Below are 17,901 nucleotides of genomic sequence, written 5' to 3' on the forward strand. Positions count from 1 at the left end.
CCTCACATTCAGTGTGCTCTCAGTGAGCTGTCTGCTCTCCCACCATATCATCTCCACAGCTCAGCAGGGCTCTCAGCCCCTTCCAGAGTGAGTAAGCGGAAGAAAAATAAACACGAACACAAACACGAACTAAAAACGAAGGGAACATAGATTTCATTCCCCTTGGGACTTTCAGACCACCAGATGCATCCCTCTTGGCCGCGGCCAGTCGTCCTTTCACCCGAACCCCCTGTTCCACCGCGCACGCCCCATCCTGCTCACCGGTGCTGACGTGCTTGGACACGACGGGCAGGGGCTCCGTGTCCTGCTCGGGTTTGATAAGGATGGAGACAGCAGAGGACGCTGTGATCTCCCTGAAAAGGCTGCTCACTCCTTGCGTGGATTCCTTCAGCAAGGAGGTCACGTTCTGCGTGGACTCCTTCAAGAGGTCTGAGACGGTAGGAGCAAACTTACTCTGCCCATTTAAGTCCTTGTTGTCGATGTTAATTGCGAAGAGGATAGAGTTCAGACCTGTCCCAAAAAAGGGAAAAGTCTGGAGTGTCTGCCATGGGAGACTCACGCCCCCACCACGATGAACACATGGGGCCTGGCAGAACACGCAAGAGGGGACGGGCTGATCTTAAACACGGATTAAAAAACCTCCCACAAAATGGGGTCAGTAGACACCAGCGATGGCAGGAGGGGAGTCTTTCCAAATCCTCTCCCTATCTGTGGAAGACAAGAGGTCAGCCTGGGGGGAGGTTAAGATGTAAGCCCTGGGGTGAGAGGGCCTGCGGTGAATCCTACCACGTTCTAGGAGACCTTGGTCAGGCCACGCACCACCTGAGCTTCAGCTTCCTTATCTGTAAAACGGGGCCAACAGCATCGCTTTCACAGGGTATCAAAGACAATCACCCACCAAGAACACTCAGCTCAGTACGCAACCAAAAATGTGCGCCAACCAGTATCATTACCACGATTACTTTAGGTAAAAGCTTGCAGAATTCTGGCCTACCCAGAATTCACGGTCAGAGCCTGACTTCTCCTCCTAGGTGGACATGACTAACATTAACTCTCAATATGTGAGCCTTAGTGTGAACCTTCAGGGGAAAAAAAAAAAAAGGAGGGAGGCAAGGAAGGATTTTAAAGAAAGAAGCAAGTTACCCACTTCTGTTGGGCTCACCCTTTGAGTGAAAATCAAATGATAATCTAACGATGCACCAACTAACATCAATCCAGGGCTCTCACGCTGATAAATCACATGTTACTCTCGTCACGTGTGATTCTCTCATGGCACTATGAAAACAATTCCCATGCTATCAAGATCCCTGCCTTGCAGAGGAGCAGGCAGTAAGGGTGACAGAGCTCACAAGATCTGCCCCAGGCCACCAGCCAGGAAGGGGTAGGGCCAGGCTTCAAAGGCAGGTCTCCTGCTTCCAAATCCCCAGGTCTTCATGTTATACTTGTAAAGCCACGGCCAAAGCCCCCACCCCCAGGCTTTCCCTACCAGGGTATCCAATTCAAGACAAATGGGCTCAGTAATCAATTCCACCAAAGGAAGGGCAGTGGCCAGTGACCCATTAAGTCAGCAAGGGACAGGGGAAATCACAGCATCCCCTGGAGTTATAAATTCCCTCCCAGGTAGCCGACTGTGCTCACCACACTTCAAGGACTCATCAATCCTGGCCTGAGCCGGGCTTACCAGCTGCCATGGTGGGAAGCATGCTAGACCTTTCTTCATCCATCACAAAAGACCAGTCTTCATAAAAAGTGCTGCAAATTGAAAGAGAAAGGGGAAAAGCTCTGAACAGCAGTTCTCTGCATCCATCAGCCAAATAAATTCCCTTACATGGCTCCCTGGAAAATCCACGCCCGGTCATCCCAGAGCGGAAATCCAAGGTCTCCATGGGGATGAAGCTTCTGGTTGTAAAGGACTGAAGGTATATATCCTACGACTTCCTCATTGGTGCCTTGAGCTCCAGTGTACTGAAATGGGCAACGTAAACAGGGTATTTATATCAAGAAGCAAAGGGGAAGGAGACGAACAGAGAGGTAGTGCTCACTCAGGGAATGTCTGTAAGACACACAAGAAATCCAAGCTGGCCCCCTGACCAAGCTACTGCAAGAAACAACTTCAGAAAGAAATTCTAGAATTCTGTAGCTCCAGCAACCACAACATTTGCATGAAATACTTCCTTGGGCTGCAGACCCAAAAGCCCGAGTTATCCCTGGAAAGGGCTGGGAAGCTAAAAGGGCCCCATGAATCTAAACGGCTGTAGCAAGAGGTCAGTAAGGCCTACAGGGATTGTCCAAGGTCGTCGGCAGTAATGGTACAGGCAGGGCTTGAAGCAGGTCTCCCAGCCCAGTGCCCTGGCTCTTTATCCAACCCCTGCTAAACCACAGCAAGCCAATATCCTCAACCCCTGACTCAGCCACCAGGTAGGAGAACTCTCAGTTAATTGCCTCAAAGCTCAAATCACTGAAGCACCATCAGTGGTGAGGGTCATGGGGTTCAGCAGGAGACGGGATGCATTCCCCGCTCGAGTGACTGAGGACAACTAACAGGAAAGAAGAAACGCCCCACTTTCAACAGACTCACCCAGCAGAACGTCAGCGGAAGCACAAACGTGTTTGAGCTGGCATGCCAACGGTACCTCCAATTCCCAATGCCGTGACTCTTTAAAAATCTAAGCCAGGTTCCAAGCGTATAAGTGAATTTGGTTTTCCCACAGCTAGGTGGATAAGTGGCCAGTGATTCAGCTAAGTTCAACCGTGATTGGGCTGTTCGTTGTTAACAGTCCACCTTGAAACGGAGTGGGACAACTCGGAACCACTTGCAAATGATCTGCTGGGAGGAGCTTCCTGGAAATGTAAGAAACGGGGTGTGTTCTCCTCAACTAAAACCGCTTAATGCTCAGGGTGGGGTTGGGGGGGGGGTGCTCGCAGACGTTCACAGCCTCACGGCCCAGAGCTGAACAGCACACGGGTGCTGTCCAGCATGGCATTCCTGGCCCCCATGCCTCCCATTTCAGACCCACAGTCTGAGTGTCCAGCCAAGCGAGGCGCCACGAGCATCATCACCGGGAGAACTTCAGGGGTATGTGTAAGGGCCTGACTGGATCATCCCAGAACACATAACAAACTGCTGGTAGGGAGATGACCACAAGCAGCGCGCGCGCGCGCGCACACACACACACACACACACACACACACACACACACACACAAAACAGAAGGGGAGACAAGCCAGGGAGCACGTGGCAGCAGATAAAATCGTGGCCATGCATCACGGCACTGATGAAATGCCGGCTTACTGAATTAAATGAGATTAATTCACTGAAATCAAATCCTCACTACTGAGGATCTGGGCACTGCTAATGGGGAAACTATTCAGGTCACCAGAGTGGGATGGATCACCGTCCCTTTGCATCATCAGGTGACACAAAACGACATGTCTCGTCCCCCATTCTCAGGTGGTAAATAACAGCCACTAACACAGAGGTATCAACACCACGAGTATAAGAAAATGACAGCGCTGTCACACGGTTTCGAAAGGAACGTGGCTGACCGTACCACAGTGGACCCATATTCGGTGCCCGCTGCCCGCTGCTCTGTGACAGCCAGGCACCCCCACCTTGCCGAGCTAGGCTGCCGCCATGTGACTTGCTGGCCAATGAAATGTGAGTGGAAGTGAAGGTTCTCTCTGGGCAGAAGCTTTAAAAACCAACGCTCAGTTCAGCCCACATCCCTTCTTCCTACCTCAGCGACCGTGGAAGCAACGTTCACACGGATCCTACGTCAGCCTGGAACCCTGAGATGGGAAACCCAGACTCATCCACGACAGACACGTAGCAGGGGGAGAGGTAAATGTGGCTATATCTCAAGTCACTGAGGGTTTTATGATGTTTGTTTTGGCAGCAAAAACTGACCTATGTAACTGATGGAGTGAGCTTTAAGTCTACAATCAAGGGGAAAACAAAAAGAGGAAACATCATAAAATGGGTATTTTTAAACTAACAATTGACTTCTATCCCCTACACAAAACTTCCCTATTTCTTTCAGTCAGTATGGGATTGATTAACCTCAAAGAAAAACAAAACAAAACAAAACAGAAGGAAATGTAAAGAACCCAGCACAAAGGAAAAACACACATGAAGCTTATAGTGAACACCCAGTATCTGAAGAGAAAGAAATTCTGGATCTGAAAGAAGCCCAGATTAAACCACCAAAGGAAGCGCAGGCTATGTCCCGGGACGACAGCTCCCTCTGCATCCCACACCTACATAATAATAAACATTTATGGAGTGCTTGCTGTCTACAGGTGCCATGCTGAGCCCTTTACGAGCTTCCACTCTGGCACTAATTCTCCGACCAACCGTGCCCACAGCACAGCTGAACCAACAGGGACTATAAGAGGGGAACCCACCTGCCCCGATGGGGAGACTGGGATGCAAACCCGGGCAGTCAGATTCTGCAATTCCAAGCGCTCGGCTACCCCTCCCCGCAGATGCCCATCCCGGGTACCTGAGCCTGCTGCGGTCGGCCAGGAGCATGTGCAGGTACCGCTCTAGGGAGTGTTCATTGAGGGCACAGCGGAGCCAGGCCCGGCCGCGGCCCACGTCTGAGGCGATGTGGCGCAGGGAGTAGAAGCGTGGCAGCTCGTGCTTGCTGAGGACCTCCTTCACGTAGAACCAGAACACCGGCTCTGCAGAGAGAGGGACGGACACTGTGGCACTCAGCCTGGGACGCGCGTCATTTTACAGCTCCCAGTCATTTCTGCAAAAGAGTTACTTCCTTAGCACAGAAAAAGAAAGGTACCAAAGAGTGTAATTTTGAATCCTGGTTTGTTTCCTTACTGGTCTGGATCACAAACATTTTCCTATAACATTTAAAAATCTTTGAAGACATTCGGGGCACCTGGGTGGCTCAGTTAACTGGGCGTCCAACTTCGGCTCAGGTCATGATCTAATGGTACGTGGGTTCAAGCCCCGTGTCAGACTCTGTGCTGACAGCTCGGAGCCTGGAGCCTGCTTCGGATTCTGTGTCTCCCACTCTCTCTGCCCCTCCCCTGCTCGTGGTCTCTCTCAAAAATAAATAAACATTGAAAAAAAAGTTTTTAAGATCTTTGAAGACATGGTATTTGACAGCCTCCCAGTTAAACATAATTGAACTATTTCTCTTCTGCTGGAAACATGATATATTGCCAATTATCCCTACTTACTGCTTTGAACATTCTTGTACATAACTGTCCTCATTTCTACTTCCCTACAAAAGATTTCCATATGACTGAGGGAGAACAGACTTGAGGCTTTAAGGAAGAGCTAAGAAAGTTATTGTATCTCCTCGCATCCTGCCTTTTTCATCCACACACAACAGATTTTTTCATAATTCTAATTCTAGTATCTACCTAATCTTGTGATCAATTTTCTGCACATTGGCTCATCAACACTTTTTCATGCTGCCAATTACAGCAGCAACAACAACAACAGCTGGTGGATGGAGCCTTATTAGCTAAGTCCCAGCCACCGCACTGAAGACTTTACCCCTGACCTCAGTCCTCTTAAGCACCAAGGCCATCTCTGTGTCAAAGACAAGGTCCACTCGCGGTCCATGAGTTGGAGCCCCGCATCGGGCTCTGTGCTGACCGCTCAGAGCCTGGAGCCTGTTTCGGATTCTGTGTCTCCCTCTCTCTGACCCTCCCCCGTTCATGCTCTGTCTCTCTCTGTCTCAAAAATAAATAAACGTTAAAAAAAAAAAAAAAAGACAAGCTCCAAAGCCTGACCAATGTGTTAATTTCACCCAGGGATACACAATCAGTAAGCGCTACAGCAGAATGGGACCTCGGAGCCGCCTGACTGCAAACCGCTAAATCAGAGAGACTTGCGCAACGAGGGAGGGTTCGACCTTCATCAAAACAGTCATGTTCACAACTGCTTCCTATCCCAAAGGGGGAAATGCGGAGTCTCTGCGGACAGACGGCGATTCTACTCCTGGAGCTAAACAGGATCACAGACCCCTCTGAGAATGAGACGTGATCTTTCCACCTGCCTTCTAGAAGAATGCAAAGGCACGCATCTCCATAAACTGTATCCCAGGTTAGTAAGCTCGCTGGAAGCATTCAGTTCAGCTCAGTCAGCATGGACTGCATTTGTTTTCAAGTTTTCCTCTACTTATTTATTTTGAGAGACGGAGAGAGAGAGAGAGAGAGAGAGAGAGAGAGCGCACAAGCAGAGGAAGGGCAGAGGGGGAGTGAATTCCAAGCAGGCTCAGCATGTCAGCACAGAGCCCGAAACAGGGCTCGAACCCACGAACTATGAGATTGTGACTTAAGCCGAAATCAGAAGAAGGGCCCTTAACCAGCTGAGCCTCCCAGGCGCCCCTGGACTGCTTTGTGGGAGCTGCCACGGGCCGGGCAAGGCTGTGGGCTACCAGGTAGATAAGGATTCACGCCCGCCCAACAAGCTTCCAGTCCAGCAGGTCAGACAACAGTGAAGAGACCAATCAACAGAATAGCCCTGGACAGCTCCCTCGGCCATGCTAAGCTTCAGATTCCTCTCCCTTCAAATAAGCCCCAAAGCGCAGAATCACTCAGAGATTTCAGGGAGACCGGAGAAAAGGGAAGCAAAGCCTGAACACGATGCCCGGGCCATGACGGCCAACCACCATCTGCTCAATGACTACCTTCTCGAACAGAAGCAATTGTGTTGTGTCCTCTTCTCCTTTTTCTGGTAACAGCAACTGAATGCGTACGCAGGGGAACCTGTGGATCCAGCTAACCTCCAGGATCAGACGTAATAAACACCTCGGGAATGACTGGAAAAACCAACGGAGCCACTCACTCAGGACTACCTTTGTCTCAATCCCTAAATGCCACACGAATCCCCTTCCCAAGCCCGTGAGGTCAGCCCAGACCACACGTGTGCATCACGGCCTTTCTTCCGCTCAAAGCCTCCCTCGGAAACCAGGACTGGCGACGGTGAGAGCAAGAGCCCAGGCCGAAAGGCCCGTCGCTTGTTTTGAAACGTGCCAAACAACCATGTGCATCTCTGTCATGACTCAAATCAGGTGACTCTCACCTGCATCCGGTCTTTCTCGAGAACTGCCGTGACCTACCTCTGACCTTGAATGTGTACGCAGCACCTGAACGTGTGTTTTCACCTTTCAATTTCATAAATTGCTTAGCGCTACAGAATCCTTCTAAAGCCTGCCAAAGTGATGCGGGTGATGATAAGAATTATCCCGGCAGGACTCCACCTGCACTGCCAGCATTAATACGGTCTATTTCCAGTGCCTCTCACCTCACCTGCCGTTTAAGGCTTACAGTGTCCGTAACTTAATTTCGGGATTAACACTGATCCCTTATGGCCCGAAACCAGGGGCTGATTCCAAAAGGGGGTGAGGGCTCCTGGTTCTCCAAACGCCGGAAAGCCGTCTGCCCACACAAACGAGAGCCATGCAGGGGGCGCTGCGGCGAGCTCCCTCCCGGAGCACCTTTCACAGAGGACGACGAACACCACAAGCCCTTTGGCAAAGTTTCTAACAGGCCTCAACTTTAATAGATGCTGAGACGCTTTGGACAAGGACAAAAACCCTGACTCAAATTCTAGTTCAGGCACCGTGTGGCCTTGGGCAACTTATTCTGTCCTTCATGTTCCTCATCTGTAAAATGGGGATAACAGTACCCACCTTTACGGTTTGTGACAAGGGGAAAAAATGAGAAAATCAAGCTTAAAATGCTTCGGGCCAAGGCACCACAGTAGGCAAGCAGTATCCCTTCCCCCCTTTCTTCCGGGAGCCGTGTCCCTCCTTCCTAGGAGAACGGCATTCCATCTGGTTGCCTGTGAAGCTCTCCTCCCACCGGGGTGGACAGGTAACCCAGCGGGGCAGCCACCTGGAGGAGCAGGGTGTAGACCACAATTGGCCCCGCTCACCACCCTGTGCTCATCCCGGCCCTGATTACTATCTTGTGCATCATTTTTTTTTCTGTATTAATTCTGACTTTTTAAAAATATTGCACGAAGATGTCATTTCTCTTGGTTGCTAAATTTTTGGTGCCCCCATAAATTTTGAGGCTGCGGCAAATGCCTTACTGGCCTCACCCTAGTCCCAGCCCTGGACCACAGGCTTCTCCCCACAGCTTCTACACGAACCACTACAGAAGAGACCTTGTCTCTTCCAGAACCGAAGTCAGCAAACAGTGGCCTAAGGGCCAAACCTGGCCCACGACTTGTCTATGTAAGTGAAGTTTTACTGGACCGCAGTCGTGCCCATTTGTAGACATACTGTCTGTGGCTGCTTTCCTGCTACACAGTCCTAGCTGGGGAGTTGCCCACAGACCCCCAAATACCTACTATGTGATCCCTCAAGGAAGAGGCTGCCATCCACTGTGCTAGAAGCAGGAGCTCTAATAACCCTGTAAACCTGGAGCCACCTGGGGCTCTTTTCCTCCCTCTCCTGTAGACTGCGCCCACCTGGAAAGACACCCACCCAGACAGAAGTAGGGCTGAGAGCCAGAGACGGGTGCAGGGGGTGCTGAGCCCCGGAACCCAGCTCACCCTCAGTTTCCTGTTACCTGAGTTAGAAGTGCCCTGTTTTGCTGACATCTAAGTGGCTTGCTGTCCCCTGCAAGCAGAAGCAGCCTGATGCTGTGACAGAGAGTATGCTCTTCAGTCACCTGACAATCATTTACAGGGGACAGGGGACATTCCAGGCACCAAGCAATACCCGCATGCAGAAAAGTGAAGAATTTTTGCATCCCTCAAAAATACACAAAAACAAAAAAAGCCCTGCTCAACAAGAAACAGAAAACCCAACAACAGGGGGCCAGACTCCTTGTAGACGAAGAAAGGATTGTTCTTCTCACACACTTAGTCTGGAGGTAGGCAGCTGGTTCAAAGGCTCTGTCGCGGGGAATCTCCGAGCCCCTGACCTTCCCCTCACTGTCTCAGAGCGCTGCCACCACGCTGGGCATCACATCCACAATCAGAACACAAAGAAAGAGGACAGGATAAAACCAGCCCCATCACCCCTTTTTTTTCCAGGCTGGTGTAAGGAATCCCAGAAAACCAAAGGGAGCAGAGATACAGAATGTCAAGACTAGCTTAATCACTTACGATCCATTACCTAGAAGATATCCCACAGCCCCAGGCAAAATCAAGATCTGCGAAGCCAAAGAAGAAACGGGTCATGGATTTTAAGTAAAAAAACTAACAGGGGCACCTGGGTGGCTCAGTCGGTTGAGCGTCCGACTTCAGCTCAGGTTATGATCTCACGGTCTGTGGGTTCGAGCCCCACGTCGGGCTCTGTGCTGATGGCTCGGAGCCTGGAGCCTGCTTCGGATCCTGTGTCTCCCGCTCTCTCTGGCCTACCCCACTCTCACTTTGTCTCACTCTCTCAAAAATAAATAAACGTAAAAAAATAAGTGTTAAAAAACTAACAGAGTCATGCATACACTCTGTCAATGATTCCAGGGACAAAAGGCAACCAAGCACCCCTTTAGTCCAGCCTCAGGCTTAGGTGAGCACAGGTGCCCCCCAAACACAGTCACATCCAAATCTGGATGAGCCTGACTATAAGACACCACTGGCTTAGCAAAGCGGAATCCCCAGTAAGGGGCTGCACCCGGCCATCCCCCAAGCAGCCACAAGGCTGCCTCCTGAAAGCAGGACACAGGAAGTGTGGTTTAAACGTCACATCAAAAAGACTTGTAAAAAGTACCTAAACTTGATTTTTTTTTTTTTTGCTTTTTTAAAAATCGTAAAATATACATAATGAAATGTACCGCATCAACCATTCTTTTTAATTTTTTGTGTTTATTTTTTTATTTTTGAGACAGGGCACAAGTCGGGGAGGGGCAGAGAGAGAGGGAGACACAGAATCCCAAGCAGGCTCCAGGCTCCGAGCCGTCAGCACAGAGCCCGATGTGGAGCTCGAACCCATGGAATGCGAGATCATGACCTGAGCCGAAGTCAGACGCTCAACCGACTGACCCACCCAGGCGCCCCTACCACGTTAACCATTTTTAAGTTAGAATTCTGGAGCATTAAGTACAGTCGCCATGTTGTATGACCATGACCACCGTGTAACTTTCCCATCATCCCAAACAGAAACTCTGTACCCATTAAACACTAACTCCCCCACTGTCCCCTCTCCCCAGGGGCCTCTATTTTACTTTCCGTCTCTGGTAATGTGACTATTCCAGATACTTCCTCTGGGTGGAATCCATTCAACATACGACCTTCTGTGTCTGGCTACTCTCATTTAGCATCACGTTTCAAGGATCATCCACATTACAGTATTTATCTGTACTTCACTTCTTTTTGTCTGAGTAATATCCCCACTATATGGCCATACCACGTTGCATTCATCTATTCATCTGTCGGCAGACATTTGCCTTTTTTGCATCTTTTGGCTCTTGTGAATAAGGCTTTTAGGAACATTTTTGTATACGAGTGTCCGTTTGAGTCCCTGCTTTCAATTCTTTTAGGTCTGTATTTAGGAGTGGAATTGCTGGATCGTACAATAATTCCGTTTACTTTTTTTTTTAAGTTCATTTATTTTTGAGGGAGAGAGACAGTCTGAGTGGAAGAGGGGCAGAGAGAGAGGAAGACACAGAATCCCAACCAGGCTCCAGGCTCTAAGTTGTCAGCAGAGAGCCTGACATGGGGCTCAAACTCACAAGTGGTGAGATCATGACCTGAGCCGAAATCGGACACTTAGACTGAGCCACCCGGGCGCCGCTATTTACCTTTCTGAGCAGCTATACCATTTTACATTGATATATTTTTTATTAATAGAGATGGAATGGCCTTTATTTCTGTGCAAATGAAACTAACTCTGCTATTAAACTCTCTCTTAGGAAAAAACCTTAAACTTGCCAATTAAAGGTAACTATAGCCACTTCCAGATTTTTTTTTTAATTTTACAGAGAGAGTGTGTGCACACGAGTGGGGTAGAAGGGCAGAGAGAGAGAGAATCTCAGTCAGACTCCCAACAGACTGCTCAATCCCCCAACCCTGGGATCATGACCTGAGGTGAAATCCAGAATCAGATGCTCAAGCGACGCAGGCACCCAGGCTCCACCCTAGGTTTCTTTTTTAACTGTGGTAAGATTTACTTAACATAAAATCTGCCAATTTAAAGCTTATAATTCAGAACTTGGTACATTTTTAAGAATGAACAAATGCACAATAATCACAGATACTGGATCACTTTTGAAGACTCCAGTCTATTTACATCTAAAACCTAAACATCCCGGGGTGCCTGGGTGGCTCATTCGGTTGAGCACCTGACTCCTGATTTCAGTTCAGGTCATGATCCCAGGGTCATGGGATCGAGCCCCGTATTGGGCTCTGCACTGAGCATGGAACCTCCTTGAGATTCTCTCTCTCGCCCTCTCTCCCTCTGCCCCTCCCCAGCCTCCACCCTCCACCCCCCCCCCATTGGCATCTCTCTAAAAATGAATTGATAGATGGATAGATAAACACTAATCATCCCTACTGACTCCAGAGAACAAGAGCCAATTATCTTGGTGGAGGTGGGTGTAGATCAGAAAAACAAAGCAAGATAAGGAGGATAAACTGCCACCTACTGCCCGGCTGTGGCCTGGCTCCTCCCCCACCTGTGGGCTTCACCCTGTTCCGCTCTCCCCCATCCCGACTGACCCTGCTGCAGCCTCGCTGATGTGCCTGACACTCGTCCAACATGTCAAACACACTCCACCTCGGGGCCTCCCCGGCCATGAACAGAAACCGCACCAGGGAGTCCACTGAAGGAATTTCACACAGGCCATCTGTTACGAAGACTTTGCAAGAGCTACGAGGCCAAATAAGAGAATAATGAGGCCACAGAAATTACTAATGGCAGAAAGCCAATCCATCCCTGAAGCCAGAAGAACAAAAGCAAGAGGTAGTGTTCAAAGTATAAGAACCAGGGTGTCTGGGTTGAGCGTCTGACTTTGGCTCAGGTCATAATCTCGCGGTCTGTGGGTTTGAGCCCCGCATCAGGCTTTGTGCTGACAGCGCGGAGCCTGGAGCCTGCTTCGGATTCTGTGCCTCCCTCTCTCTCTGCCCCTTGCCCACTTGTGCTCTGTCTCTCTCTCTCAAAAATAAATAATAAACATTAAAAATTTTTTTTTGTTTAAAAAAGTGTAAGAACTGAGGGGCACCTAGGTGGTTCAGTCACTTAAGCCTCCGACTTCGGCTCAGGTCATGATCTCACAGTTCGTGAGTTCGTGCCCCACGTCGGGCTCTGTGCTGTCAGCACAGAGCCTGATTCGGATCCTCAGTCCCTCTCTCTCTGCGCCCCTCCTCCGCTAGTTCTCTCTCTTTCTTTCAAAATAAACTTTTAAAAACCTTGAAAAAAAAAGAGTATAAGAACTGAAAGGAGATTTAACAGCAGAGTTAAGTTCAACTGCAAAGAGATAAAGGCAATCCCATCTCTACTCAAAAAAAATAAATTATCAATATAAAATAGCACGGCCACTGTTGACAATAGTTCGGTGGTTCCTCAAAAAGTAAACACAGAATTACCGTATGGTCCAGCAATTCCACTCCTAAATACATGCCAGCCGGGCAACGGCTGGACTGTGGCATTGGCACCAGAGAGGACGGTGAAACAGGAAAGCCAAGGCCTAACCAGCAGACCTCATGGGACCTCGACAGACCACAGAGGAAGCACGGCGTTGCTACAGATGCCGTGTGAGGCCGGGAAGAAATGCTCTAGCTTCCCTTTTCCTCCCACCTTCTAACCTCATCACTATCTCCCTCTGGACGAGCGTGAAGACAGTGGGCAAGGGAGCCTGGGAAACAGTCTGCAGGGAAGGCAGACAATAAATTTGAGAGCAAACAGGCAAAGGACTACAGGCTTTTCAATGTGTTGAACTACCTAAGACGTCTTCCCCCAGGTAACAGTATTGCTTCCTCCCTTCCTCCCTCAGGTCTCTATTCAAAAGTCCATAGAGATGGTCTCTGACCGCTCTATGCAGAAGACTGAACCCCCACCCCGTCCCAGGCCGCTAGCTGCTCATCGAAATCTCTCTTCTTCCTGAATCCCCAGACAACCCTTCCCAGCCTGCTCTGCAGCGGCCAGACAACTCAGTGGGCACCAACCCAGGGGCCTTTCACCGGCCTGATGCGCTCATCTCTGTCGTCTGCCTGGCCCCGCCGAGCATCCGGGGTTGAAGTCCCGAGCTGTAACAATGTAGCAGAGCGCACTTGGCATCCACCCACAGAACATGCGAGTCTACACCACCTCCTTTACTAAAAAGGGGGAACGGGCCACACGAAGGGCTTCTAAGGCTTGTGCCTCGTTTCCATTTAGGGATGTACCCCATCCTCTGCTGAAGACTCGTGTTCATGCTGACAGGAATAAAGCAAAGGACTCATGGGTCCAACAGGCCAGGCAATTACGGATTGAAAACTGACAACTCTGAGGCCAAATCTGAGTTAATTTACTAGACATTAAAATCAAACACTTTTAGGGGTACCTAGGTGGCTCAGTCGGTTAAGCATCTGACTCTTGAATTCAGCTCAGGGCCCTGAGTTCAAGCCCCACATTGGGCTCCACACTGGGCATGAAGCCTCCTTTAAAAAATAATAATTGGGGCGCCTGGGTGGCGCAGTCGGTTAAGCGTCTGACTTCAGCCAGGTCACGATCTCGCGGTCCGTGAGTTCGAGCCCCACGTCAGGCTCTGGGCTGATGGCTCGGAGCCTGGAGCCTGTTTCCGATTCTGTGTCTGCCTCTCTCTCTGCCCCTCCCCCGTTCATGCTCTGTCTCTCTCTGTCCCAAAAATAAATAAAAAACGTTGAAAAAAAAATTAAAAAAAAAAAATTAATAATAATAATAAAATAAAATGAGACACCTTTCAAACAGCCAAAGGTTTGGCCCAGAGGCCTCAGTCTGGCTACAGAGGATCCTTATATGCTGGGACAGTTTCGTGCCCTTTAGTAAGCAGCCACTGGCCCACGCCCTCAGCCACCCAGACTGTCAAGGACCCTCCCCAGGACACTGTGGACATCCCTGTAATCAAGGAGCTCACAGGTGCACACCTGGCTCAAGGGGGCTAGCATTCTGGCTCTGACTTCCCCCCAAGGCCAGCGTTCTCTACCAGCTGTTAAACATGTTTACCACCACCCCTGGACAGAGCTCAGTGTTTCCTTCCCACCTTCCACAGACATCCTTCCAAGGCTCTTTGTGCCAAAACTAGCTGATTTGCAAGTTTATAAACATGACACAGAAACACAAAGAGGGAACTGAAAACCCTACAGGGGTGGGAGGGTGGGGAGTGGACTTCCCCTCATGAACAAAAGGATGGGCCCGGGCTTCTCCCGGCACATGAAGCTTCCTCCAAAAATACTCTTCTACAGAAATGAAATTGTTACCCAAGGTGACCCAATGAAGCAAAATATAAATTCTGCTTTGAGCTAAATGCAATCAACCATTTTCAAAAAGCCCCACTGAGGATCAAGGAAGTCGGTTTCTCTAATTTTACAGCTGGGTGTATATTAATACCACCTGCTTCCAGCTGACTGTGAAGAGATACAGACAGCAGAGGGTGGGGTCTGGCTTCCCAGGACCATGAGCCCCACGTCCTGAAGTCTGGGTCCTGGAGTCCTTGTTTTGAACATCCTTTTTGGTGGCCAGGCACCTTGCAATACACTGGGGCTACAAGAAAGAACAAAGGGCAAAAATAGATCCAGCTCTTGACCATCGAGAGAGAAAGTCAGGAAAACACACAGCGCCAGAAATAGGTTTGATGAGACAAGGACTCAAGACTATTGGGTGTGAGAGTTGGGGGGAGGGCAGAAAGGAGAAGAAGACACCTAGAGGGTGGGCAGAGGCCAGGTGAACTGGGTGAGGAGCTCACGAATGACTTTTTGGGGGAGAAATCTGAAATTGCAAGAGAGAGCAGATCAAAACCACAATGAGATACCACTTCCCAGCCATTTGAATGGGTATTATCAAAAAATAAATTAATGGGTGCACCTGGGTGGCTCGGATGGTTAAACACCTGAGTCCTGATATTGGCTCCGGCCATGATCTCACGGCGGTGGGATCGAGCCCCACGTTGGGCCCCACACTGAGTGTGGAGCCTGCTTGGGATTCTCTCTCTCCCGCTCTGACCCTCCCCCCGCACATTCTCATTCTCTGTCTCTCGCTCAAAATAAAATAAACTTAAAAAAAAATAAATAACATCTTTTTAAAATAATCACTTAATGAATGAAAATAACGAGCGTTGGCTAGAATGTGGACAAACTGGAACCCCCGCCTGTGGCCAGTAGGAATGAATGTACAATGAGGCAGCCGCTACAGAAAACAGCAATACAGCGTCTCTTCAAAAAGTGAAACATAAAATTACCACCCGATCCAGCAATTCTACTTCTGGGTATTTATCCAAAAGAACGGAGAGCAGGGATGCAAATAGTTCTGTCGACACCCACGTTCATGGCAGCATTACTACAAATAGAAGCAACCCCGGTGTGCAGCCAGAGATGAGTAAAGTGGGGTGTGTGTGTGTGTGTGTGTGTGTGTGTGTGTGCGCGCGCGCGCGTACACAATGGAGTATTATTCAGCCTTAAAAAGGAAGGAAATTCTGACATACTACAAAGGCGCAAACCCTGAAGACATTATGTTAAAAGAAATAAGCCTTATCCATGTGGAGTAGAAGTACACCTTACTTACAAGAAGTACTGAAGACACATTCATAGAGACGGAAAGGAGAATGGCGGGTGCCAGGGGCTGGGAGGAGGGAGAATGGAGAGTCCGTGTTTAATGGGGATGGACTGTGAACAAGGGGAAATGAAAAGGTTCTGAGGTGAATGGTGGTGATGGTCGTACAATGTATACACTTAGAATGGTTACAACGGTCATCTTTAAGTTATATATGTTTTGCCACAATTTAAAAGCGAGAAGAGAAGTTTGAGTCGTTAGCGTTTGAGCGAGGGCTAGGGAGGAAGGAGGGTAATGGAAAGGTAAGAACGAAGTACGCTTCCAGACTCGACAGCTTCAGGTCTGCAGAGACCAGCAGTGCCGTTCAAAATTTAGGATTTAACCATCTAAAGCGATCAATGAGCAATGAAAAGACAGAGGTACTGAAGACCTTCTCCCCCAGAGAGTCTAGCATTAACACTTTAGGGGCTGAATCATGAAGAGGTCCGAGAAGCCCCCCCCCCGGCAGGGGCTGTGGCAGGAGGGGAACTCACAAGACTCGGGTCATGGTTTATCGACTGGATCTGAGCGTTGCAATGTCTTACCTGCCATCTCCATGTCAGCCCTGGGTGTGTGGCAGGGCTTAGAGGAAGGGCAGAGACAGACAAAGCAGGGAGGGGAGAGACCTCGGAAGCCATGACAAGGTGTGTGTCCTCCGGCCCCACTCTGAAAAGAACCGTGACAGAACTTCAAGTAGGAGGCAGGGGAGCAGGCTGGTCACTGAAGACACCCCCGCCCCTGCCTGGCACAACGTGCACAGCGGACTAGAGAAGATGGCAACGGATGGCAGAAGGACAAAACAGGGCAGAGGGGAAGGACAAGAAGGCTGCAAGGAAGCCCAGAAGCTGTCAGGAAAGCTGGGTGAAGGGCAGAGCCATTCGCTAAGCAAGGAATACAGGAGCAAATGGGGGAGGTCAGGAAGATTCCGTCCTGGAACCTGCGATGAGCCTGTGGTACATCCAAACAGAGACACGTAAAAGAGGGGGTCGGGGGAGGGAGAACTCTCAGTAATGAACACACAGACAGCAGTTTTCACCAAGGAATTCGGGCAGTACTTGTATGCACAGAAACAAGAGCAAACGAAAGAATGAGAAGACGAACGATATTTAATATTTGAGGGTGTAGAAATGACAGAAGGATGCACAAAGCAGCAGTAAGTATGCCAGGACGTGGTGGCAGAGAGGGGGAGACTGTTTCAACGTCACAGGGTCCTTGCTGCCCACGGCTGCTGAACAGACAAGGAAATCAGACTTACGCTCTACAGGACAGGCAGATCCATAACAGCAGGTGCGACTCTGGTATGTCCTGAGCCAAGCGTATGACCCTGTCACAGACCGCCAACACGTCACCTCATGACGATACGTTAGTGATTCACAAAAACAGCAAATTCCAAGGTTTTGCAGAGAAATGTCACCCGTGCGGTCTGAACATGTCCCTCCAAGACTCCTGCCCCTAAAGTGATGGTATTAGGAGGTGGGGCCTTCGGGAGAACGCTTAGTCCAAGAAGGTGGAGGCCTCGTGGAATGGGATCATGGCCCTTAGGAAAGAGGTTCCAGGGTGTCCCGTGCTCCTTCCACCCCGTAAGGACACAGAGAGAGGCACCGGCTATGGAGCAGAGAAGGGGCCCTCACTCAACCATGCCGGCACCTTGATCCTGGACCTCCCAGCCTCTAGAACTGTGAGAAATAAACTGCTGTTGCTTCTAGGCTCCTCCGGCTGTGGTCTCTCGTTACGGCAGCCCAAGCAGACCAAGACAGGCACAAGCTGCAGTGGGTCCGTCTCCATTCTCCAGTACGATGAAAAATAATTCCTTTTTCCACACCGCATTCCACATTGACAACTTTGGGCAAAACCCTCCAATCCCAAGCCAAGCCTATGCAGAGCTCTCTGCCACTTTTAATTCATCTTTAGTAACTTTAAAAATCGATCTTTGCTCTCTTCCTTGGTAGCACTCTGGTACCTCAGAAATCACGAAAGATAGGACTGTGAAAATTGAAATATCGCATTTATGAATACATTTTTATCGAAGTACCTATATATTTCCCAAAAACTCTGCTAGGAGCTGGAAAGTCAAGAGGAAGTAAGACACACATGATACCCTGCAGTCCCAAAGCTTACCATCCAGTGTGGGTACACACATGTGAATACGGTGTGGGAAGGTAAAATGGAATCCCTGTCCTTTGTTCTCAAAGATGGGGATTAGAGAACTTGTTCT

At 49.5% G+C, this 17,901-nt stretch overlaps 1 protein-coding gene across 4 annotated transcripts in view; it reads right to left on the bottom strand.

Annotated features, from left to right (window-relative positions):
* The window catches only part of SNX29 (sorting nexin 29), a 497,129-nt gene that overhangs the window by 432,275 nt on the left and 46,953 nt on the right, over positions 1-17,901 (bottom strand). For all 4 annotated transcript variants that reach the window (XM_060648527.3, XM_060648525.3, XM_060648528.3 and 1 more), the window contains 3 exons: positions 4,503-4,683; positions 1,682-1,752; positions 262-510 (listed from right to left, as the gene is read on the bottom strand). In XM_060648527.3, the coding sequence (XP_060504510.2) occupies positions 262-510; positions 1,682-1,752; positions 4,503-4,683 (501 nt within the window). The remainder of the gene's footprint in view (positions 1-261; positions 511-1,681; positions 1,753-4,502; positions 4,684-17,901) is intronic.

This window comes from Panthera onca, chromosome E3 (genome assembly GCF_046562875.1).
Source record: "Panthera onca isolate mPanOnc1 chromosome E3, mPanOnc1 haplotype 2, whole genome shotgun sequence".
Lineage (NCBI taxonomy): Eukaryota > Metazoa > Chordata > Mammalia > Carnivora > Felidae > Panthera > Panthera onca.